General features: G+C 35.3%; 1 protein-coding gene across 1 annotated transcript in view; it reads right to left on the bottom strand.

Annotated features, from left to right (window-relative positions):
* Window positions 1–26,651, bottom strand: part of BMPR2 (bone morphogenetic protein receptor type 2) — a 146,100-nt gene that overhangs the window by 23,031 nt on the left and 96,418 nt on the right. The window contains exons 4-9 of the mRNA XM_043445906.1: window positions 13,749–13,859; window positions 12,899–12,990; window positions 10,152–10,382; window positions 9,302–9,416; window positions 3,964–4,124; window positions 2,573–2,720 (exon numbers count right to left, since the gene is read on the bottom strand). Coding sequence (XP_043301841.1) covers window positions 2,573–2,720; window positions 3,964–4,124; window positions 9,302–9,416; window positions 10,152–10,382; window positions 12,899–12,990; window positions 13,749–13,859 — 858 coding nt within the window. The remainder of the gene's footprint in view (window positions 1–2,572; window positions 2,721–3,963; window positions 4,125–9,301; window positions 9,417–10,151; window positions 10,383–12,898; window positions 12,991–13,748; window positions 13,860–26,651) is intronic.

Genomic DNA, 26,651 nt, shown 5'->3' on the forward strand with positions numbered 1-26,651 from the left:
GAGTGGAGTACATCCACTCATAAATTCTCAATTATCATCTCTATGTAGACAATTACCAAATAAATATTTTAATCTTAAATTCTTCATTCCTAAAGTTCTTCAGCAGTTTCTCAAATGCTCAGAGGGTGCATAAGGAAAATGATGACTGTTAAAGCCATCAGAGACCAAATTTTCACTAGTCTATCAATACTCCATCCAAAAGTTACCATAATTAACTCATCTTTCTGATATAAACCAGGACTTTTTCCTAAGCTCCTTGTTGGCACCCTTACTGTTTCTCAAACTTTTTAATATTTCTCAGTTTCCTAGACTGTCTCCAATAGCTAACGAGAACCACAGGTTCATTTTCTACATTTTATCTCACATACACCTTTTCTTCCCTATTTCCATATCTAAGATTACAGGGTATATTAATACAACTCTCTTCTTTTCCTTCATTTTTATTTTAAATTGTGGTTAAATGTATGTAACATAAAATTTATCATTGAAACCTTTTCTGAATGTACAGTTCTGCGCCACTAAGTGCATTCACAAAGTTGTGCATCCATGTCCAGAACTTTTTCTGTCTTCCTAAACTGAAATTCTGTATACAGTTAACACTAACACTCAATTTCCTTTTCCTTTTTTAAACTCTTTCTAGCATTATTTCAATTTATCTTATATCTCCATTAAAATAATATTCTGCAAACAAGATTTAATTGCCTTTCCTGTGCAAATATCTGATATTATACTTTATGATTTACCAGTCCAAAAGCAATAGCTATTCTTTGAATGTAGTAATTGTTCAAAAAAACGTTGCTGATAGCAATGTACTAACTTAAGCTGACACAAGAATCATTTTAGTCACATGTGCTTCTAAAAAGCAAAAATTCTGGGTTAGCATTTTTTAAACACTATGGCCGACATTTTAATAATAGAAATTAAAACTTACAAGGTTCCAATAATATGTGATACTGTTGCAATCATTGCTATTTCCAGAAAAACACTTTGAGTACCCAGTCAGCCAGTCAGTTCAGTAGCTCAGTTGTGTCTGACTCTTTGCGACCCATGGACTGCAACATGCCCGGCGTTCCTGTCATCACCAACTCCTGGAGTTTACTGAAACTCATGTCCTTTGAGTCGGTGATGCCACCCAACCATCTCATCCTCTGTCTTTCCCTTCCTTCCTGTCTTCAATCTTTCCCAGCATCAGGGTCTTTTCAAATGAGTCAGTTCCTCACATCAGGTGGCCAAAGTATTAGAGTTTCAGCTTCAGCATCAGTCCTTCCAATGAAGAGTCAGGACTGATTTCCCTTAGGATGGACTGGCTGAATCTCCTTGCAGTCCAAGGGACTCTCAAGAGTCTTCTCCAACACTACAGTTCAAAAGCATCAATTCTTCGGTGCTCACCTTTTTTTATAGTCCAACTCTCACATGTGTACATGACTACTGGAAAAACCATAGCTTTGACTACACGGACCTTAGTTGGCAAAGTAATGTCTCTGCTTTTTAATATGCTGTCCAATACCCAATACTTCTATTTAATTGAAAAATATACTTCTAAATAATAACTGATTGATGTGCCAGTAATCTAAATAATTATTAATTTATTTCATTATATTTTAGAATTATAAACTATTGATAAATGTTCACTCTTTTTTTTTGGGGGGGGGGGTTGGGGATTCACACTGTGTGCCATGTGGGATCTTACTTCCCTAACCATGGATCAAACCTGTGCCCCTTGCAGTGGAAGCACAGATTCCTAACCATTGGACCACCAGGGAAGACCCAAATGCTCACTCTTTCTGAAGCAAAAAAAAAAAAAAATCAATCCCACTACTAATCTGTATTAAGTAGTTCCATTTGTCCAATGCTTGGTCAATTGACTGTTTTTCATTTCCCCATGCTATTAATGCTGTTATTCCTATAAAATAGAGACCACTCATGTCAAATTATTTTTATACAACCTAGAAGAGTGCGATGCACTGGTAAATACACTGGTAATTAGTTTAAATTTTTGTTAATATATCACAATGACTGATATAATCGTAACAAAAGGAGAAAAATATATACTCATTTTGCTATTTCAAGTTAGCCTCAAATAAATATTTACATTGAATGAGTTGTTCTTTCATGAAGGAAGACAGACAGGAAGGCATGACAAGAGAAGGGAAATTTTTTTTAAAAAGGAAGAAAAGGAGAATTTTAAAAAAGGAAGAAAAAGATAATCCAGTGGATAATTCACTAGTTCTAATTCCTTACTGAGTCAGTACAAGAAACACTATGAAGTGCAGCTTCACAAATGCTCAGAGGGTGCATAAGGAAAATGAGAACTGCTAAAGCCATCAGAGACCAAACTGAACACAGGTAAGCTATTAACAGCAGTTAATTAAATCACACTCAGATGCAAACCTGGAGTTCTTTCTAAAAAGTTTTTTCCAACCAACGTCTTTCTGCTAATAATGTTTCTGAACACTAGATGGCACTGAACTAAAGGTTTAAATGAAAGCACAAACATAAAAGTAGACTTTAATATAAGTAGAAAGAATATGTAACTGCTTCACTTCAAAACATACGTTAACAATTCCCTCACCTGGAAAGAGGTCTGTACATCTCATAAATATCTCCCAATAAATTAGTCCAAGTGCATACATATCTACTTGTTTCAAAGCTGATTCACAGTCCCTAAGGTTCACAGCTCCTTCCAGAACTTCTGGTGCCATATATCTGATTGTGCCAACCTGATAAAAAAGAGATATGTATTTCAGGAAATAATGTAGCATATTCTGAAGGGCATACATTAGGCCAGAAGTTATACATAAATTTCAGGTCAACAATAGGTCAATATGCTTATTTGAACCTAAGTATGTCACTGAACCTTTTTAGACTTCATTTTTTAAACTATAAAATACCCTTTTCAGAACATCTTGGTTGCTTCCAGTTTTCGGTAATTATGAGTAAAGCTGCTATGAAGCTTGATGTGCAGATGTTTGTGTGAATATAAGTTGTTAACTCAACAGGGTCTATATACCTAGGAGTGTGATTGCTTGAATACTATGTTTTCCAAAGTGAACATTATCAAGCTTTCCTACCAACAAGGAGTGGGTTGCTGTTGCCCCACATCGTCACCAGCATTTGAAATTCTTGCTTTTTTTAAACCATTCAAAGGCAATGGCATCCTGCTTTGATTTGCAGTTCTTGAATCATGAATCACATTGAGTAACTTTCACATGCTTATCTGCCATCTGCATACCTTCTTTGGTCAGGTGTCTATTTAGATCTTCTAGTTATTAATTGACTTGTTTGACTTCTTACTGTTGAGTTATAAGAGTTTTTATATTCTGGATACAAGTCCTTTATCAGATATGTGTTTTTCAAATATATTCTCCCAGTTTGAGGGTTGTTTTTTCATTTTCTTAACATTGTCTTTCATAGAGCAGAAGTTTTTAATTTTAATAAAATTCATCTTAGCAATTTTTTCTTTAAAAAAATACCCTCTTGAAATACTTAGGCTGTGATTCAGTCATCCTAGTCAACAGTGCTCACGCTTGTGTGTGCTGAGTTTCTCAGTCACGTCCGACTCTTTGCGACCCCATAGACTGTAGCCCACCCGGCTCCTCTATCCATGGGATTCTCCAGGCAACAGTACTGGACTGAGTTGCCATGCCCTCCTCCAGGGTATCTTCCCAACCCAGGGGTCAAACCCAGGTCTCCCACATTGTAGCTATGCTTTGCCATCTGAGCCACCAGGGAAGCCCAGTCAACAGTATTCCTCCTGCTGCTTGACAAAAATAACTTGGAATGGTAGTGATTTCCACATGAACTGATGAACTTCATGCAATGTTTTCTGTATATCTTAATTCTGTAATTCCTAATATGCTATAACTGGATAAGGACAACTGTCCTGAGTAGTTAGTAGATTTTTAAATTCAATTTATTATGTTTTAAAAGTATGTCAGCGTGATACCTTTTGTATACACTCACCTCACTTATGGCTGCATTATCTTCCTCCCCTGGGCGTACCAGTCTATTTCCAGTCAGCTTCATGGACAACCCAAAGTCACTAATAACACAGGTTCCATCATTTTTCACCAGAACATTTCTGCTGTTCAAATCTCGATGGGAAATTGCAGGTTTATAATGATCTGTTTGGATAATTTTCAAATATTTATTAATGCTTCAATTGCACTACTGGACACAGAATGAGCAGGAAGGTAATATAAAGAAGACTGCTGTTTTTCTTCCCTATACTTTTCTAATAACAGGAAGTATGTAAATAAAATTTTCAACTCACAATCCTCACTGTTTTCATTGTATTTCACAACATAATTCCTTTTGCATCTATAATTAATTAAGCTTTAAACACTCAGCTGCAATTACTATTCAATAGGATCTTGCTTCTAATTTTAACATATACTACTTTGGTCCTTTTTTTTTTCCGGTAGTAGCAAAAGGAGGCTGGAGAAGGCAATGGCACCCCACTCCAGTACTCTTGCCTGGAAAATCCCGTGGACAGAGGGGACTGGTAGGCTGCAGTCCACGGGGTCGCTAAGAGTCGGACACGACTGAGTGACTTCATTTTCACTTTTCACTTTCATGCACTGGAGAAGGAAATGGCAACCCACTCCAGTGTTCTTGCCTGGAGAATCCCAGGGATGGGAGAGCCTGGTGGGCTGCCGTCTATGGGGTCACACAGAGTCGGACACGACTGAAGCAACTTAGCAGCAGCAGCAAAAGGAAGCAATAAAAAAAGGAATATTTGGCAAAAACAAAAAGTAAATTTATCTAAAGCAATTATCACTGTGAAACTGGCATGGCTCTGAAACTGGCACATGTATCTTATAACCTGTGACGGAAAAACCCCAGTTTCGCCCTGAGGCTTAGCTTGAAGCCCACCAAAGTTCTTCAAATCAAACTAGAAACAGTTTTGCAGTGGACTGTTTTCTGATTTTACAAAACAAAATACTCCTATACTCATTCTGTTACTTGTTTATCAGAAGACTTTTATGTTCTATGAAGGCAGAGAGAGGACACGTTCTGCCTAAATTCAAAAGGCCTGACACAGAGACACACACACACTGCCTGAAAGAATATATGCAACCAAGGCCCCTAACTAAAATCATAATTCTTTTCCTCTTGATAAGAAAACAATGGAGGAGGGAGGAAGGAAGGAAAGGACTGGGAGTTTGGAATTAGCAGATGCAAACTATTATACATAAAATGGAAAAACAACAAGGCCCCACTGTATAGCACAGGGAACTATATTCAATGTCCTATGAAAAACTACAATGGAAAAGAATATGAAAAAGAATATATGTGTACAGCTGAGTCACTCTGTTGTACAGTAGAAATTAATACAACATTGGAAATCAACTATACTTCAATAAAATTTTAAAAAGAAAACTTTACGTAAATCTTACATTGAAATAAAACCACAGCTCTTAAAAGGAAAAAAAATTCTATACTACAATTCTCAAAATTTAAAATAACTCCGTAGCTATATAAAGAACAAAGTCAATGATAAATACAAACAGAATGTTTACATTTAGGCACAAAAAGACTCAGAATTTACATTTATTACTCTCATTAACATGTATTAAACTGCGATTTCACCAACAATAAAACCAAAGACAGAAGATAATGATTCCTTTGATCAAAAAGAAATGATACAAATGAACTTAACTTACAAACAGAAAGAGACTCACAGACTTATAAAATGAACTTATGGTTGCAGCGCTAGAGGAGGGATAGTTAGGGAGTTTGAGATGGTCATGTACACACCGCATATTTTAAAGGGATAACCAACAAGGACTATTGTATAGCACATGGAACTCTGCTCAATGTTACGTGGTAGCCTGGATGGGAGGAGGGTTGTGGGAGAATGGATGAATATGTTAGGTAGTTAGAATAGGGAAAAAAAAAAAAAAAGAGTCCAAGATGGCGGGAAAGCCTGTGAAAATAGAACAAAGGAAGGTCGGAGGACCGGAGTGAGAATCTCAGGTAAAACAAACAACGCTCCTGCCTAGGCCCAATTTACATAAGACAGGCCCAGGGACAGAGAAACATAAAAAGAGGAGCCAAAGCTCTTTCTTTCTCTCTCTCCTGCGCTACGGGGCGCTCTTCTCTTTGCGTCTTTGGATCAACGTGCCCTCACGCCTCAAAGATGGATTTTCCTGCTATTATCTAAATAAATAGAGCTGTAACACTGAGCTGTAACACTGATTTATTTAAGAGCTATAACATGGTCTGTCCTCCAAGAGCTGTGACCCGCCGAGGGGGCTTCAATGTCCATCACTCCAAATTTTTGTTGTGACGAGACAAAGAACCGAGGAACATACACTCGCGTGACAAATATAATTGAGACCCTTCTCTATTCACTTGAAGCTATCACAACTCTGTTAATCAGCTATAGCCCAATACGGAATAAAAAGCTCAAAAGAAAAAAAAAAGGATTCCTTTGATACGGGGAGGAAAACGCAATAGCACAACTGGAAGAAAAATAGCAGTTACTAGGTTTCTACAAGTTGATTTCTTTCTCATTTGTTCCCCTTCCTACTTCCTGGTCCAGTCTTCCAAAGTCTGTACTAACATGGCTCACTCAACCCGTAAAAGAGCTGCATTTCTTATTCTGGATAAAACCAGAACATAAGTATACATGGTTTAATCTTGAGCTGCTATTTATATAAGAAAATTTATAGAGATACCTGAAAATGTTTGTATAACACCATACCAATAATTAAGCTAAATCATCTCACACTACGGAAACTAGGTTAATAAAGTGGAGAACGATGCGAAGAGTCAGTCAGTGAGCCAGCAAAGGGGAAACTTGGGTAATACTTTCTGATACTATTAAAAAGGAAATAAAAGGTGGAGCAACTGAGCCCCCATGCAGTAACTACTAAGCCTGGGCTCTAGAGTCCAAGAGCCACAACTACTGAAGTCCATATCCTTCCCCCTTCCCCTTTGGTAACCAACCACAGTTTGTTTTCTACGTCTGTAGGTCTATTTTGTCTTTGTCTAAATAAGTTGATTTATATCTTTTTTTTTTTTTTGCAGACTCTACATATAAGTGATATCATATGATATTTGTTTGGCTTAATTCACTTAGTATGATAATCTCTAGGTACATCCATGTTGCTGCAAATGGGTTTCATGGCTGAGTAAGCACATAACACAATATTCCCTTTCTATGTGTGTATAACGTGTGTGTGTGTGTGTGTGTATTCACCTTTTATATATATCTTCCTCATCTTCATCTGTTGATGGACATGTACGTTCCTTGGATATTGTAAATAGTGCCACAATGAACACTGGGATGGATGTATCTTTTTGAATTATAGTTTTCTCTGGATACGTGCCCAGGAATGGGACTTCAGGATAATAAGGTAACTCTACTTTTGTTTTTTTAAGGAACTTCCATACCATTCTCCATAGTGGCTGTGCCAATTTATATTTCCACTAACAGTATAAAAGGATTCCTTTTCTTCCACATTCTCTCCAGCATTTATTACTTGGAGACTTTTACATGATGGCCGTTCTGACTAAATGAGTTGTGGAATATTCTTTAAATAATTAGGAAATAAAAATTCAAATAGCTATTATACTGATGTTTTTTACAATAGCATATACTCAGTTGTTTTTTTATTTAAGGTTAACTATTTAGTAATAATATAAGGTGATGTTTAAGAATAGAATCTGTGTTTAAATAAAACTCATATTTGATGGCAATTATTCCTTCCAGCCAAAGTTTGACTGGAAAACTTTCTGAATCATGCGAGCCTTGAAAATGGGGATTAGGATGGTATTTTAATTTTTGTGCTAAGACAGCTCTTTAAAGGAGTTATAATATTTCAGAATAAAGAAACACAATTCAAATGGTTAATGAGCTAACGCACTAAAGTAAGTGCATCAAGTTGCTGACATAGGCAATAACATTGAACAATTCTGTATTCAAGAAAAGCAAGATGTCAAGATAAATGAACTGATAAATTATTCAGGAGAAATTATTTATATATGAGGCAGCAGCTAAAAAAGATGATCCATGCTATTATACAATGGAACAAAGATCTGAGAAATTGATACATTAAAAATTCTCTTCATTACAGAGGTCAGAGAAAGTGAAAAAAGAATGTATGGCAAGAAAACTGCTGCAGGGATATAAACACAAAGACAGATTTTCATAGCAAAGCTAATTTTGAGGGGCCTTGGATATGATATGAGGTGTACTTTGAAACAAAGTGAAGAAAGCAAATATATTAAAAAGATGCTCTGGAAAGCTAGCAAAAACGTACATAAAGACTGAATAAAACTGTAGTTACAGCACTACACTCAGTATTGACATAATACAAGCACTCAGCATTGGCACACTGGCAAAGACGGACTCCTCACCACGCATTCTCGTTATCTGAAGCAGCAATGCACCTAGCTAAAACTAACACACACACTGCACTGAAACACCCCTTGCAGCCAACTGAGGTGGGAAAGCATGGACTAAGCTCTGGGAAAGAAAACATAATCACAACAGTGGGACTTCCGGAGGGAAAAAGGGGCAATTCCTTCTATTCTCCCTTTTCTCTGATTAACATATAGCATGATGGACAATGAGGTGATCCTGAAAACATAAGCCACATATAAAGATTAATGTAGGAGAAATATAGGAGTCTGGGGCCCTAATACTACTCTGGTGCTGCCAAAAAAAAAAAAAATGTGAAGATTGTCTCTCTCTAGATTGTCACATGAGAAAGGAAAAAAATAGTCATTCTCATTGAAATCTGTTATATTTTTCTCCCTGATAAATTTGAACAAACCTAATGCTAGCTAAGAGAAGCACTGATTTATAAAAAGATACATTTGGGTTTTATACTAAAGACCAACCAAACTATAGAATGTGTGCCTAAAGAAGTAACAATGCATATGTAGTTCATTTAAATAAGCAAAACATATACAAGGAAAATACAATGCAGTCCAGCTGAGAGGTTCTTAACCTAGGGCCAGAGAGGAACTTCAAAAGATTGAGAACCCCTACAATCACAAGAATATTGTTTAAAGTATGCCCATACGTGTATCTTTAAAGGGAGAGTGTTCATAGCTTTAATCAAAATCTCAATGAAATCCATGACTCATCTAGAGTAATGAAGTTCTTTTTCTTATTCTTCTTGTTAAATTTCAAATACATTTCCTCACACTAGATCTTTTAAACAACTGGCTAATAATACATCAGCTGTAATATAAAATATACTTTTATTCTGAAAATACAAATAAAGCTTCCCTTTGTGAACTGTGTCCCCATATGGTTTTCAGCATCTTCTTGTCATTGACTTACCTCCCCGTGGTAATTCAGTATGAAGATAAGCCAATCCTCTAGTCACAGAATGAGCCAGACGGCAAGAGCTTACCCAGTCACTTGTATGGAGACTTAAATACTTGCATAGAGATCCCTATATGGAGGGAAAAAAGGAAAAGGGGAAGGGGAAAAAAGTGTAATTACTTTATTTGAACATGAGGAGGTAAGTGAGCAGCTGTATAAAGGGATTTACATATGTTAGGATTGAAAGGAGGTCTAATGAATCATGACATTTCAGAACAGTGAAGTAAGAAAAGACATCTCTGCGGGTAGAGAAAGGAAGAGAGAATGGAAAGTAGAATTTAGACATTATCAATTTTTATGCCTCCAGTATTAAAAATTATGAAAGGTTATTTAATTTCATTTTAAAGGCTTCTTTGATTTATCAACTTAAGATAGAAAAAAAGTATTTTCAACTGCTTCTTTACATGGTATCTTTTACCAGGATAAAACCAAATTATCCTATTATGTTTTACAAGTAGAAAACTTTTTTACAATCAGAAGGCTTTTGTAAATGTATGTGTCATAGCTACTCAAGGTGCTCATCCATAAATTCTTTATTACCAGGCTGAGATAGAGCATGCATCAGGGTAAATGTCAATCAAAGCACTGCCTCCTTCATCAAGAAGTCTTGCTAAGATGAGACACAGGGACATAGTGACGGAGGTTCAGGGCACTAAACAGTTTCATTCACATTCTGGGATAAAATCCTTATTTCACTGTAGACCATTAATACTCAGTTTGCAAACCAGCAACTCTCTATGTAACGGGGATCCTCTTACAAATCCGATTAACATAAAAGTCAGTAAACTTTTTAAGAAGAACTTACATTGGGATAATACTCCATCACAAGCAAATACTCCATGCGTCCATCTGCAGTGACTCTCTCATCTCCAACTATAAAGCGAGCAATGTTGTCATGTTCCATCAAAGGCACTCTGTAAATGTTCTTCTCATTGATAAAGTTCTGACGGTTTGCAAAGGAAAACACTTTTACAGCAACTGGACGTTCATCTAAGGAACCTTTATATACAGCTCCATATCGACCCCGGCCAATCAGCTGTAAGTTTGTTTTGAAAAAAAACAAGATGTTATTTCTTCACAACTGAACAATCAAATTTACTAAATAAGATTTACTAAATAAATTTGTATGTATCCAACAGGTCTCTAATGCTTAGTCTGAATTACTCCATTATCAATTAACTAACAAATTAGGCATCCTACACAGCCCAGAAACAAGTACCATACCCAGCCCTTCCACAAATGACAATTGTAAACTCTGAACAAAATTTTTTAAAAGAAATCTAAAAATGCAGGGGAATGAACAAAAGTAGGTAGATCCTGAGGGGACTCAACATTTAGAAGAAAGAAATGGCATAGGGTGAGATACTTATTTTATAGCATTCAGTCTGTGAGCAGGCTGAAATCTGCACTGTGTATTATATAAAAAATTACAATAGAAAGTCTTTCCAGCTTCAGAAACCAGAGAACAGAATTTACGGCAACCACTGCTGATGGAGAATGAACGCAGAATCCCAAAAAGGAGAGTCAGAGAGTGGGAAATTCAACTAATGCATAGGACAGACTCCAGGTAAAGGATCAATAACAAGAGAAAAGCTTGTAATATGCCTAACGAAGATAACTGCTTACCAAAACCAACAATGAAATGAACACACTTTATAAGAACTGAACAGAATACAGTGTTTCCACAACACAACATTCATGGATTCTAGTACAATAAAAAATACAATACAATAAAAAATTCTAGTACAATAAAAATTACTCAAACAAAACCCCCAGCAATTTTTAACTGTTCTCTTAATTTCTGGCTTCTGGAACTTCTCTGCCTTTTTACTGAAAAAAGCTTAGGAATTTACCACCATTTATTTTATGATATTTGTTATATTTCATTGACCATTCCTAATTTAAATTTTTACACACAGATAAGATTGCCCTTTAGAAAGGCTGTATCAAAGCAAAGTTAAATCAGCAATGTTTGGAGTGTTTCTTTCACTCAATCCAGAACAATATCCTAATGGTTTTAATTCATATTTTTTCCAGTTTAGTAAACTGGACATCTTATTATACATTTACTAGGTATACTTCCCTGTAGCTCAGATGGTAAAGAAAGTGAAGTCACTCAGTCGTGTCTGACTCTTTGCAACCCCATGGACTGTAGCCTACCAGGCGCCCCTGTCCATGGTATTTTCCAGGCAAGAATACTGGAGTGGGTTGCCATTTCCTTCTCCAGGGGATCTTCCCAACCCAGGGATAGAATCCAGGTCTCCCACCTTGTAGGCAGACGCTTTACCGTCTGAGCCACCAGGGAAGCCAGATGGTAAAGAATGCAGGAGACCCAAGTTCGATTACTGGATCAGGAAGATCCTCTGGAGAAGGGAATGGCAATCCACTCCAGTATTCTTGCCTGGAGAATTCGATGGACAGAGGAGCCTGGCAGGTTACAGTCCATGGGGTCGCAAAGAGTCGGACACAACTGAGCGACGACCACTACTACTACTACTACTACTACTACTACTACTACTACTACTAGGCATACTTACTTTTGTGAATTGACAATTCATCTCTTTTGTCTATTTTTATTGGATTGTTTATTTCATGTTGATTTCTACCAGCTCTTTATCAATTCTTTATGCACTGAAATACCTTTTTTGATTTTTGCTTTTCACTTTTATTATATTTTCCTCCCAAAAATAAAGTTCTTAAAATGTTTTATATACCAGATCTATCATTTAACAGTCTCTGGTTTAGACATTATAGTTCAGTTATCCTAATAAATGGCATAAAAACATTCATCATGGTGAGACTTTTAACAAAGGTTCTGAGATATTACCAAATGAAAATTTAATTTTAGGCAAAACATAATATTTGTATGTACTTATACATAATATATATACAAACAAGTAATGTTTATTTGGCATCTACTATGGAATCCTTGCCTGTACATTTTCTCTGAGAATTTGATATGTCTTTATTCCCATACTCTGTTCAAGTCTCTACTTAAAGATTATCTCCTTTCTTAATATACTTTCCTTACTAACCCCTTTCTGTAACTTTCTCATCTCATTTGCATTTTTTTCTCCATAGCACTTACTACTACTTGAAATATAGAGTGACCTTTCCACAATGTGGGGATAGGGACACCTAATCTCCACACAGTCCAAAAATTCACATATAGCTTATAGGTGACCCTTCATACACACATGGTTCTTCTGGTCCATGGTTCTACATCCACAGATTTAATCAAATATGGATGGTGTAGTAATATCTACTACTGAAAAAATATCTGTGTATGAGTGGACCCATACAGTTCACACCCATGTTGTACAAGGGTCAACTGTACCTTCGTTTATCTACCCTCTTGTAGACTCCTTCTCACTAGAATATAAGCCTCAAGTATCTGTATTGGTCACCAACATTCTCAGTGCCTTGAAGATGTCTTGACACAAAATTTTTAACAAATGGTCATTGAATAAATGAATTAATCACTGTCTCAGATGTACTATGTGGACAGGAAAAAAAAAAAAAAAACAGTCCATAATCTGAAAGTAATCTTACCTCCAACAGTTTCAGATTATCTAGGTCAAGAGAGGGCTCTGATGCTGCTGCCTCCATCATATTCATACTGTGAAGACCTTGTTTGCGGTCTCCTACAGAAATTAGAAAAAGAACTTGCTAATGAGTGGTTCTCTTAAAAGTGAAAATATTTATTATATATTTTTATATATTACTGTTAAAAAGAAGATCTGCAGAAGGACAGACAGCATAACTTATACCTAATGTCAATGGGACTAAAACTATTTACTAAACTAAGAATTATCTATAATGAAGATAAATAATGAACAACATGAAAGCTGAACTCTGGGAGATGGTTCCAGTACACCTAGTGTAAAACCCTAAGAAATGGACAGAAATAACAAGGAAGACTTTATTCAAATTATTCAAATCAATGAAGGGGTGCTTATTTCCTAGAAAGCTTATCAAAATTTTATTAGAACCAACTAGAGAGCTGATGATTAGGAGTTATTTTTAATTATTGTTATTTTTAGATATGAAAATGGTTATACTCCAGACATAATACTAAAATATTTACAGATAAGGGATACTTTCAATTTATTTCAAAAGAATCCAACAGCATGGAAGGGTAGGGTGAGTGGGCCTATAGATGATATTACAGATGTGACAATCATTGAAGCTGGGTGATGAGTATTCTGTATACGTTTGAAACCTTTCATAAAAACTAGGGGAAAAAGTCTAAGACACAAGGATGGCTCCAGGGCTACTGCAGCAAACAGATGCTTTTTACAATGAAAAATTGTTTTTTAAAGAAAATCAATTCTGATTAAACACAATGTTTAATAAACATTACAAAATAAATAATAAACAAAACAAAAACCTGCATTTTTACCTGTTAGCATCCTATATCCAAAGCATAAGGCAACTATCAAAACAGCTAACACAGAGACGGATGCCAGTGCAATGATTATTGTCTCATCTCGGTTAAATGAATGAGGTGGACCTAAAAGAAAGTAAAATTTTTAAATGTAGTCATCCTTTCTTTCTGGTATTTTGCTAACTACTTACAGACAGGCTATATCAATATACAGTCAAATCAGCAATGTTTTAGCATCAAAGGAAAATAAAGAAAATAACAAATTTGTCATAATTGAAAATTGCACATATATTTAATCATACGAATTATTTTATACAGACCCAGAACACTGAAATACTGACACGCCTGGTAGTTGTGCTTCTGTTTCCTAGAAGTTGTAGATAACTGGCATCTCTTCTTTAAACAGTTGCTAGAATTCAACAGTGAAACCATCTCAGCTTGGTACTTTTGGTTTAAGGAAGTACTGATTATTTACTGAATTTATTTAATAGATAAATACTTATTCAGATTATATATTTCTCCCCATGTGAGTTGTGGTAGATTGTATCTTTCAAGGAACTGGTCCAGTACATTGAAGCTATTGAATTTGTTAACAAAAAGTTGTTCATAATCTTCCTTTACTATCCATGGGATCTGTAGGTATGACATTTCTTTCACTTCTGATTATTAGATATTTATTTTTTAAATTTTATCTTGGAAGCCTTGCTAGAAGTTTATCAACTTTATTGATCTTTTTAAAGAAACAGCTTTTGGTTTTGTTGCTTTTTCTCTATTAATTTCCTGTTTTCAACTCAACTGATCCCTCATCTAACTTTTACTCTTTTTCTTCACTTACTTTGGATTTAATTTGCTCCTCTACTTGTAGTTTCTCAAGGTAAAAACTTAGGAAATCACTACAATTTATAATGAAATAATAAAAGGACATACAAAATTAAATCCAATTTCAAGTAACATTTAAAAAGAAGTACCTGCCCGGAATTGTAGCTCCAATATGAAACCAAGAAGGACCCTGTGGGGTTTCTGGGCACAAAACCCAGTGTCCCCTGCTTCTTTTTTGAAGGAAATAGGTTTCATTCAGCCTTTAAGACTTCCCCTGAGTTTCAAAGGATAGATTCAAACAGTTGCTAATCAAGAAAATGAGAGGCTGCCAAGAAATGGAGAAGCAGTCAAGAAACAATAGTGCATTTTTGGAGCAGGGTCCTGGTTCCTCCTCAGGGAATATACATATCAATATCCTTGAGTTCTTCTACAGTAACTCCACCAAATGGAACATGTTAACTAGCTGATGAAGCATTCTCCATTCCAGAGAGAAGGTCACAGTTACCACAGAATCCCTGAATCCCATCAGGAGACCACCAGATGAATCCTAAATTGAAGGAATGCAGGCCTTGCAGGAACCCAGGTCCTTATCAGCAACCCTACTCCTTGACTGTGAGACTCCTCACAAACCACCTCTGCCAGGGTAGGACACAGTTTTGAGGGCATTAGCTGGCTATGGCCCCCTTTGCCTGGCAAAGCAATAAAGCTGTTCTCTTCCATTTCACACAAACTCTGTCTCCGAGATTCAATTCAGTGTGGATGTACAGAGACAAATTATCAGTAGTAAACGTGACAGACAAAATTTATTTTTGATAGAATGAAGCTGTTCTCTAACTGGATTAATAAAATTCACAAATCTAATAGGAAACAAAGGTTTCCTGTTTCCAAATTAGAAAGGCTAATTATTTAAATTGGTATTTATTTTCTTGTGTAATTCAAACACATACATGAGTTAATAATGTCTTAAAAACACTACAAGACATTGTAAGATTATAAAAACACTGTAATATTACTAAAATAGGCACATAATAAATCAAATAGACTAGGCTATCTACATCTTAGAAGAATCATCAACATAGGATAATCAAATCATTTATTTAGAATGATCTATAGAAGGGGAGAGAGAGAAGAAACCATTTAAAAGATGCTAAGTATGAATATAATTAAACTGTTCTGCATAGCTGTATGGAGAAGGAAATGGCAACCCACTCCAGTACTCTTGCCTGGAGAATCCCATGGACGGAGGAGCCTGGTAGGCTGCAGTCCACGGGGTCGCTAAGAGTTGGACACAACTGAGCGACTTCACTTTCACGCATTGGAGAAGGAAATGGCAACCCACTCCAGTACTCTTGCCTGGAGAATCCCAGGGATGGGGGAGCCTGGTGGGCTGCCGTCTATGGGGTCGCACAGAGTCGGACATGACTGAAGCGACTTAACAGCATAGCTGTAAGCTGTTGAAAAATCATTGCTAGATAGATCAGACTGATATGAAATCAGAAGTTTTGGAATGGTGTTTATGAGGAGAAGCTTGGCATTGATTATGAAGCCAACAAGAATACTGCAGAAATAAAAAAAGAACAGATTCTATAAGGAACAAATGTAGTCGTAATCAAAAAAATGTTCCTTACAGTTGTATATCTATTCAAACTGCTGATTTCTAGAATATATGGATTAAATAACTGCATTCCACTGGAGAAGGGATAGGCTACCCACTCCAGTTTTCTTGGGCTTCCCTTGTGGCTCTGAGGGTAAAGAATCTACCTGCAATGCAGGAGACCTAGGTTCGATCACTGGGTTGGGAAGATCTCCTGGAGAAGAGAAAGCCTACCCACTCCAGTATTCTGGCCTGTAGAATTCCATGGACTGTATAGTCATGGGGTCGCAAAGAGTTGGACATGTCTGATTGACTTTCACTTTTTAAACAATTCATGTGGATCACAACACACTGTGGAAACTTTTTAAAGAGATGGGAATACTAGACCACCTGGCCTGCCTCCTGAAAAACTTATATGCAGGTTAAAAAGAAAAAAAAAAAATTAGAACCAGACATGGAACAATGGACTAATTCAAAATTGGGAAAGGAGTACGTCAAGGCTGTATATTGCCACCCTGCTTATTTAACTTATATGCAGAGTACATCATGTGAAATGCTAAGCTAAATAAATCACAAGCTGGAATCAAGATTACTGGGAAAAATATGAATAACTTCAGATATGTATATGATACCACCCTAATGGCAGAATGGACTTCTCTGGTGGCTCAAAGGGTAAAGCGTCTGCCTACAATGCGGGAGACCCAGGTTCAATCCCTGGGTTGGGAAGATCTCCTGGAAAAGGAAATGGCAACCCACTCTAGTATTCTTGCCTGGAGAAGCCTGGTAGGCTGCAGTCCAGGGGGTCATAAAGAGTCAGACACGACTGAGCGACTTCAATTAATGGCAGAAAGCAAAGAAGAACTAATGAGCCTCTTGATGAAGGTGAAAGAAGAGACTGAAAAAGTTGGCTTAAATCTCAACATTCAAAAAACAAAGATCATGGCATCTGGTCCTACCTCTTCAAGGCAAATAGATGGGGAAAAAATGGAAACAGTGACAGACTTATTTTCATGGGCTCCAAAATCAGTGCTGATGGTGACTGTAGCCATGAAATTAAAAGACGCTTGCTCCGTGAAAGAAATGCTATAACAAACCCAGGTAGTGTATTAAAATGCAGAGACATTACTTTGTAGTCACGTACAGATATAAGAGTTGGACCATAAAGGAGTCAGAGTGCCGAAGAACTGATGTTTTTGAACTATGGGGCTGGAGAAGACTCTTGATCTTGGACAGCAAGATCACACCATTCAATCCTAAAGGAAATCAATCCTGAATATTCATTGGACGGACTGATGCTGAAGCTGAAGCTCCAATACTTTAGCCACCTGACGCGAAGAGCTGATTCATTTGAAAAGACCTTGATGATTGGAAAGATTGTTGGCAGGAGGAGAAGGTGGCAACAGAGGATGAGATGGTTGTATGGCATCTCCTACTCAATGGACATGAGTTTAAGCAAATTCCAGGAGATAGTGAATGACAGGGAAGTCTGGCGTGCTGCAGCCCATGGGGTCTCAAAGAGTCAGACATGACTTAGCGACTAAATAACAACAACAATCAATTGATGTACATACAGTTCCTTTAACAAATACACTTTATATTCCCAATTGAATATTTTAGAGATATCCAAACAACATATTCAAAACTAAGCTCCTTATTTCTACCCATTCCAAAAAAGGGGGGGGGGGCAATTTACCTTGCCCAGTAGCACCATGGAAAAACGATTAGTAGAGAAGAGCAAAAAATCTTGGTAAAAGACAATGAGTAGCATGGAAGCATATATACTAACCTATGTAAAACAGATAAGACAATGGAAATTTAATGTATGACTTAAGGAATTCAGAAACAACCTAGAGGGGTGGGAAAGGGTGGGACGTGGGAGGGAAATTCAAGAGGGAGGGGAACATGTACACATATGGCTAATTCATGTTGATGTATGACAGCAATCAAACCAATACTGTAAAGCAATCATCAATCAATTAAAAATAAATACAATTTTTAAAAAAAGACAGTGAGTATCTACAATTAAATATGTTTTTTTAACTTAAAGCATTTTGTATAAAATGCTCTTAAAAGTAAAGTGTGTATTTTTTATGCCTTCTCAAACTAAACACACTGGAGCAAATTCAAATTTCTACATGACTGGGCCGTAATTTTAGATATCAACTAGTCTATGGTGATATTCTCAAGGACTATTAAGGATTCTCACACTTTTGAGTTTTCCTGGATTACTGCATCTGATTTCCAATTTTTCCATCTCATCTTTTGCAATCTCTTCTTTATGTTGTCAATATGCTTGCCTTAAGGTTTTAAAAACAGACAGCTTAATTTGTTACAAATGAATATAAACTTTAAGAAAACACACTTTTAAAAAAGTCTACGGGACTTTTCTTAAAATAGAAAAAATTTAATAGAAAAATTTTGTAGCATCTATTGTGGAGGCTAATAGTAAAGAAAATTAATTGATAGAGACTCGGTACTGCAGCAGTCCATAAAATTATACATTATTAGCAGTACACCGAAATTTGATTTCCAAACTTTCCTTTCAATATCTGGTGTGAGAAATTACCCAGGAAGTCAAAACAAATCTGCACTTTCACAGTGCAGGAAGCAAATGAAGCCTGTGTGTTTGGCCTTTACTGAAGACACAAGCCTGTGTGTTACCCATGCCAAATGTGTAACAATTATGCCAAAAGACATTCAACCAGTATGCTACATGTGTGAAAAATGAGCTTAAGAACCCACTCTGATGGAAAACATTTCATTCTCAAAAAAAAAAAAAAAAATTTTTTTCCTCTCCTTCCTGTTATTCTTAATTCTGAATATTAGACATTTCCCCCTGTGGAGTCAAAAGATAGGATTCTGAGTGGAAAACTAGAGGACAGAAATCACATATTGGCAGTTTTTTCCTTTTAAACTTGTATGTCAATTTTTAATATAAATGTGGACACACAAAAGCACAAATGCAAGTCAAAATGTCTCAGTGAACAAGTTTCAGCAATTCAACGTCATAACAGTTATAAATAAACCTGTTAAATGTTTCTGGACAATGCCACCACTTGGATGTTCTTTTTAAAAAATAAGCAAACTTCTTATTGACAGCAACTGAATGGTGTTTGCAACATTTTTATCATACAGTAGATTCCATCCATTTACTATACTTTTCAGAGTTGTAATACATGCAATAACAGATTTTTACTGTTGTCTGTCTTCTGTGCTGTTCCTATAAGTTTGCTATTAAAATAAAACCATTTTTAAAAGGTATTTATACAGGTGACTTCCAAGGTCTTTCTAACTCCAAAATTCTGTTTAACTCTTCTAGTTTTTTTTTCCTGAAGGTTCAGCATTCTCTTTGCTTTTATTCTCAAATTCACACAAAAAAGTTAAACAAAACTTTTCATAAAATAATGCAAAATCTAAAATAGAGATTATAATCCACATAATAGTAAGGGAAAAGGGTGCTAAAATAGATTTTAAAACAAGTTAAAATCATGCTAATGCTTAAATATTTTAAATTACAAGCTTTCAGGATATGTCACATGATCTAAAAATATGAAATCCTTGAAAAACTTCCAGGAAAAATATTTCAAGACGTGTATTCACACATGTGTGTAATAAAAGAAGCATTTACCAAAAAAACTACAAACTTTGTTTTTTTCTTTTTATAAAATATTTTTAAAAGAAACATATATGCTATATATAAGTTATCCCTGAAATTGTTGTGTCCCGCTAGTTCTAATACACCCTCTTCTTCTTCCCTATTAGCTTTTTCAGTTAAATACTCAGCCAAATGTAAACACTGCTATGTATGCTTTGTGTGCAGTGTCTGGGCTTATAAAAGCAAGCGCTTCCTGAATGCAGAACAGACAGGGAACTGCTGTCTGCCTCATTGGAGCCTGGGATGTTTCTGTTTACAAATCCTGGAGCCAGGCAGGGGCCACTACTGGAGGCGTGCTGTCTGCTTCCTTGCTACACTTAGCCTTTGTCTGGGTCTGGGTCAAAGAAAGAACAACATTGTTGCATGTGCAGTAAGCAACAAAGGAAATCTTAAACATAACACAAACTGGTTATGTTGGCTCCTTAATCTTTTACAACTTCAGTGCGGAAAGGCAAATTAGGGATTAAGTTTAAAAAAGAATTTAAGCATGTGCTTCTCATAAAAGCAGAGAAAAACATTTAAAATCAAAACAATTAATGTGATCAGAGTTAAATGAATTCCTTAGCAAAATAATTCAGATTGCTAAATACTGTTCCAGTAACAATGATATATCATGCAGCTCAGTGTTTTGAACAAATATTTTTACAAGGAATAAACAACGTTGACTTAATTATTATGTTTCAAATGGCAACTATACCATAATCATAATCAGATTAATGTTTATGTTTAATGTCCCAAAAACAAATTGAGCGGAGGCAGATTTCTTATTTTTCCCAAGACGGTATTTAATATTGAATATTTAAGATCATTTTAAATTTAATTTGCCTTGTTAATCACTGTAAACAGAACTAGCCTATAAGAAACAAATACAACAAATCACAACAGTAAACAAAACATTTCATATTCTGCTGAGTTTAGGCATTCTATGACTGAATTATAAAAGGAACAGCAGAAAACTAAATACAGACAGAAAGAGAAACAAACTGCACTAACCCTCTTCCCTATAAAAACTTTTTAAAAGAAAACAAAGGAAAGGTATTCAATGTCTATCAAACTTAACTTATATGTAAGTCTTTATAATAATTTTAATATCTTTAAAATAGTTGCTTTGTGATTGAAAAGACTGAATTGCAAGATTTTGCTTCTCTTATCAAGGAATAAATTAAAAATAACAAAGTTAATTACATTTCACTGGAATAAAGTCATTAAATAAGTGTAAAATCAACATTTAAATAAATAGGTTAAAATTCTTAGTAAATATAAGTAAACAGGAGATATAGATTAATCTTTAAAAAAATTTCATAAAAGTATAAAGAAAAATCATTAGACATGTTCTCAAAATATTTTTGGTATAATTCTACCAGGATGTAATTGTCTCTATTTTGTTCAGATTTTATTTTTCAGCTTTACATGTAGATATGACAAAACAAAAGTATCATAACTGCACACAAAAGCTTTTAAAAATAATTATTTCTATTTCTTAGAAATCAATAGCCTAATTGAGTGAGAAAAGATAATTTGAGCCTAAATTAAAATAGAAATCTAATCATTGCAATATTCATTATGTAAAACAAACCAAAAGCAAATTAAAATTCTCACAATACAGAATCAAACCAAAAAGTCAAATCACTCAAGAGATCGCTAGTCAATCTTTCTAACTGGCATATAAATGATACTTCGAAATCCAGAATTCATACTAAAGATCCTTCAGAAAATGACCATGAAATAACCTGACTATAAAAGTGGAAGTTGTATCCTCAAGTCATTTGCCAACTAGACAACAAAATATAAATTGCACTGTACAAATAACTCCTGCCCCTCTTGACTGATGTTCTTTTCATTATGATCATAACTTGTGCCCATTCTTATAAGGAAAGTAAAAAGAGATGTATTAAGAAAAGCTATCTTTTTTCCTATTAAATTTCTGTTTCCTAGTTTTCCCCATAATTGGCTTCCTTCTTTTAAACCATTTTTATTACAAAACATAACCCACATACACAAAACTGTTCATAATACAAATGTAGTGTTTGGTGAATTATTATGAAGTAAATACTCATGTAGTTACCACCTAGGTCAAGAAATAGAGCTTCCAGGTTCCCCCAAAACCCTTACCTGCTCTTGGGGCATAGTAGCCTTTCTTTTTCCCAGAAAAAGCCATCATCCTAACTTTTGTGGTAATGATTTCCTTGCTTTCATAACAGTCGTATATTTTCTACCTGCTTAGTTTTGACCATTTCTCTATTCCATATAAATAAAATTTTTGTGCCTTGAATCTGTTATTCAATAGTACGTTCTCATGATTTAACTGTGCTATATGTGCAGATGAAATTCATTCAGGGTTGCTCTTCTACATAACAGGTTATTTTTCCTTGCAATGAGCCTAGGAGTTATGATAAGAATAATTAAAAGACCATTGTAGCTAATCCCTATCGAGCATCATAGAAACATTACACAGATATATACATTTGGTTTTCCACTTAATATTTAGCACTATCCAATTTTATTGACAAGAGAAGAATATTAAACCAAGCACACAAATGAAAAACTCTCATGGTTTCTACTGTTTTGGCAGCAGAGGCAGAAGCAGCAACCAAAAAGGCCAGAGTTAATAAACGATGAACTGGGGCAGAACAGAGAAAAAACAAAAGCTGGGCAATTGAAAGATAGGATAGAGGGAAATATGTCTTATTGGACAGTCTATAGGTTAATTAGCGCGATTCAGAAAACCATCCTTAATACCTATCTAAAACCTTACTATACCTATTTCATAGTTCCCAAACTATTTCCTCATCCCTCAAAGCACCTACCATGTTATATCTGACAATTCTTTAAAAGGGACCTTTGAAACAGCACGTCTGGTCTTCCATGAAAAGATCATCAGTTCATCCATCATTGACTACTCCCACTCACACTGTTCATAGATATTTGCTCGGTTCCTACAAACCCCACTCCTCAGATAGTGAGAGAAGGGTGGTAAAGTGACACAATACCTAGGGCACTGATGAAGCCACGGGGGAGTTTAGAAAAACTGTGGCTGGTACTGTCCTATCCTCCAACACAGACACTTCTCTTTCTTATGTCCTCGACTTTTCCTTTTTACAATTCATCTTTTTATCTTTCCTTCTCTTTTACGTTCCTCTCTTTCCCCTGAACATACTTTTTGTCTGCAAACTTGTCTGAAAGGCACCAACATGTTCTGCTTGGACTATAAGAATAGCTGAGCCCCGAAGAGCTGATACTTTTGAACTATGGTGCTGAAAAGAGAGTCCCTTGAACTACAAGGAGATTAAACCAGTCAATCCTAAGGGAAATTAGTCCTGAATATTCAATGGAAGGGCTGATGCTGAAGCTGACTTTGGCCACCTGATGCAAAGAACTGATTCACTGGAAAAGACCCTGATGCTGGGATAGACTGAGGGCAGGAGGAGAAGGGGATGCCAGAGCATAAGATGGTTGAATGGCATCAGTGACTCGATGGACAGAGTTTGAGCAAGCTCTGGGAGTTGGTGATGGACAGGGAAGCCTGGCATGCTGCAGTCCATGGAATCACAAAGAGTGGGACACGACTGAGCAACTGAACTGAACTGTCCTACTTAGAAGCACTAATGAAATGCTGGATAATGTAAGTTGTAGTTTCAGTCCAACTCTACCTAGGTTTTCAAACAAAAGCAAAAGATATTTATCACATAATCTCTGTGAGATAAAAACAATTTATGTTTTTATAAATATCTTAGTATTCTATCAAATTGGAAAGCAAGACATACTACTCTTTAAATGAGTGACTTGTTTAGTAACTCTTAATCCTCTGACAGATCCACTTCAAGAATCATCAATTAAAAATATGAACCTAATTTTTAAAAAGTATTGATCTTTACAGTAACTAATAGGCTATTTTAAAGTACGAAGAAAATCACCTAACTGGAGTATCTGTATTAAAAGCTAGCAGAGTGAAAATAATTTTGATTTATACCACTTGCAAGTTTTTTTGGATGTCCATTCTTATATACAACAGATTTTATTTTAAAAGGAGTGAGGAATTTATTAGGAAAAGATAGGTGCTAAAGAAATCTTCCTTTTAAGTTTAGAAAGTAACTCTTCTTGCTTTCTAAAAGTCTCTCTTTGCTGTAACAGAAATATACCCACATTCTCCTATGGTCTCATGGTAGATGGAAAGCACTTCCCCACCTGCTGATATTGAATTTGGCCACGTGACTTACTTGGGACAACAGAAGGTTGGCAAATATATAAAACTAACAGAGATCTAAAATATGCTTGGACAATTCTATTTGAGCTCCCTGTGATCAACTAGCCAATTCTGAGTAGAATGCTGCCCCTTTATCCTGAGCCCCAGACAGCGAAGGCCTGAACTGACCCTACAGCCTGGACCTGAGTGCAGCCTGTATCAGGCAAATCCAGCAGATCTTCAAGAATGGTGATCATAAAAAATGCTTGTTGTTAAGGCCAGTGAACTCAGAGGTGGCTTACTCAAAAAGTATTATTGGCAACAGGTGACAAATAAGTATACCTTATACTGTAACATATTAGAGAAATGTGTACAAATATACACAACTTTTGGTTATCTAAAAATTGGACATTTAGGAATAGTTTAGAAAAAATTTTTTTCTACTTTTACCTATTTTTCTCACAATTATAGACATATTAACATCCAAACAAAAGAGACTATATAAGAAATGCCTATAACCCTGCTATGATTACAGACTGAACTATTAACACTGGAAAAATAAATGGCATTTGTTTATTTAAAACACAGCATTTTGGTTGTTTTGTGGAGTAAGACATGTAATACTCCCCAAAGATCAACATTTTATTTAACTTTTGTGAGCTTCAGGTTTGCGAGATGAAAAGAGATCTGGAGACTGGTTGAATAACAATATTGAACTGAACTATACACTTAAAAATGGTTAAGATGCTCAATTTTATGTTACGTGTATGTTACCACAACTTCAAAAACACCACTCTACGAGGACAGTTCTCATTTTTTTCAAGGTTAACTTTTTTTTTAACTTTTTATTTTTAAAATATTAAGGATATATACATATACATAAAGACCAGAACTCAGTAACATAATTTCTAGTGTTATAAGAATGTTTTACAGGTACTATTAGCATTTATTTCAGTATATTTTTAGTCTATGATAAAGGAAATAATAAGGTCAATTTCCTTTTCCTTCACTTCCAAGCAATGACCTCTGGTCAGCAGTTCTGGCAGCTAGAAATACCATGTGACTTGCTAGGTTGAAGGGCACTAAGATGTGTCTGATTGATTTTTTTTAAAAAAGGAAAAGAAGTGCTCCTCTACTTAATAAAATGCACTGTGGCAGACAAAATTGTCCCCAAATTAGCATGGAGGAACTCAGGACAGATAGAAAAAGAGAAGTCCTTATAGTGAAATAATTGTAAACAACTCTTTTAAATATAAATTTCTATTGGGAAAAAATTATGTGAAAATCTCTCTTAAAATCACACACAAAAATCAGCAGAGAAAATTCTTTTCCATGGTAACAACAGCAACAAAAACCAAAAAACAAAGAACAATAACAAAAAAACAAAGACAGCCAGAAAATAACGCTCCATAAATTCTAAAACAGAAAGCCTGAATTTTGAATTAAACATCAGGCTTTTAATCTCTGTGCCAACATTAATAGAAACTGAAACTAAAGAATGCCATTTTTTATTGCCATTTGCAGCACAGAAGGAGCTAGAGATGATCATACTAAGTAAATTAAGTCAGAAAGACTAATATTGTATCACTTATATGTGAAATCTAAAAAATAATACAAATGAACTTATTTACAAGACAGAAACAGACTTACAGATGTGGAAAACAAACGTACGGTTACCAAAGGGAAAGAGGGTGATAAACGAGAAGTATAGGGTTAATAGATACACATCACCATACATAAAACAGATAAACGACAAAGATCTACCGTATAGCACAGGGAACTCTATTCAGTACCTTGTAATAAACCATAATGGAAAAGAATCTGAAAAGAATATAAATAAATGACTATATATAAACATATAATCAAATCACTTTGTATATACCTAAAACCAGAACAGAATTGTAAATCAACTATAGTTCAATTTTTTTTAAAAAGTGCCACTTTTCTCCATCATAAAACACTTCAAAATTTAGGTCAGTAGGAATTTCCCTTAACATGTAACCATTTAAACATTGCTTTCTCATAATTTTAAACAAATAGATCTTGTTGGGTAAGCCATTTTCACCAGGCTATGTCAGTCTTTCTTTATATCAATTGATCTTTAATTTAACAAATTACTGAACATCTTGAAATACAGAGGATTAACTAGAAAAAAATAGGGATATGTAATGGAAAAGACGGAGGTCTTGTGGAATTTTATTCTAGGAATAAAAGTAAAGTAACTGGCAAGAATATGAAAAAAAAATTTACTTTTAAAAAATTAGTTAAGCCTTTATAGTAGTTAGTAAATAATTGAAAGAAAAAAAGGGAAAGCCAAAAAATGGTCCAGTGATAAACATATTAGGGTGACTACCTCTCCATGCTACTATCAAACATTTTTTATCAAAAGGACAAGAAATAACAAGTGTTGGTGAATGGTGGAAATGAAAATTGGTCCAGCTACTGTGGAAAACAGTATGGAGTTTCCTCAAAAAATTAAAACTAGAACTAACATATGACACAGCAACTCCACTTCTGGATACTTATCTGATGTCTGAAGAAAACGAAAATATCAACTCAAAAAGATACACGCACCCCAAGCTCACTGCAGCATTATTTTCAATAGCCAAAATATGGAAACAACTTAAGTATCTATTGATGAATGTACGGATAAAAAAATGTGGTATA

This window comes from Cervus canadensis, chromosome 24, assembly GCF_019320065.1.
Source record: "Cervus canadensis isolate Bull #8, Minnesota chromosome 24, ASM1932006v1, whole genome shotgun sequence".
NCBI lineage: Eukaryota > Metazoa > Chordata > Mammalia > Artiodactyla > Cervidae > Cervus > Cervus canadensis.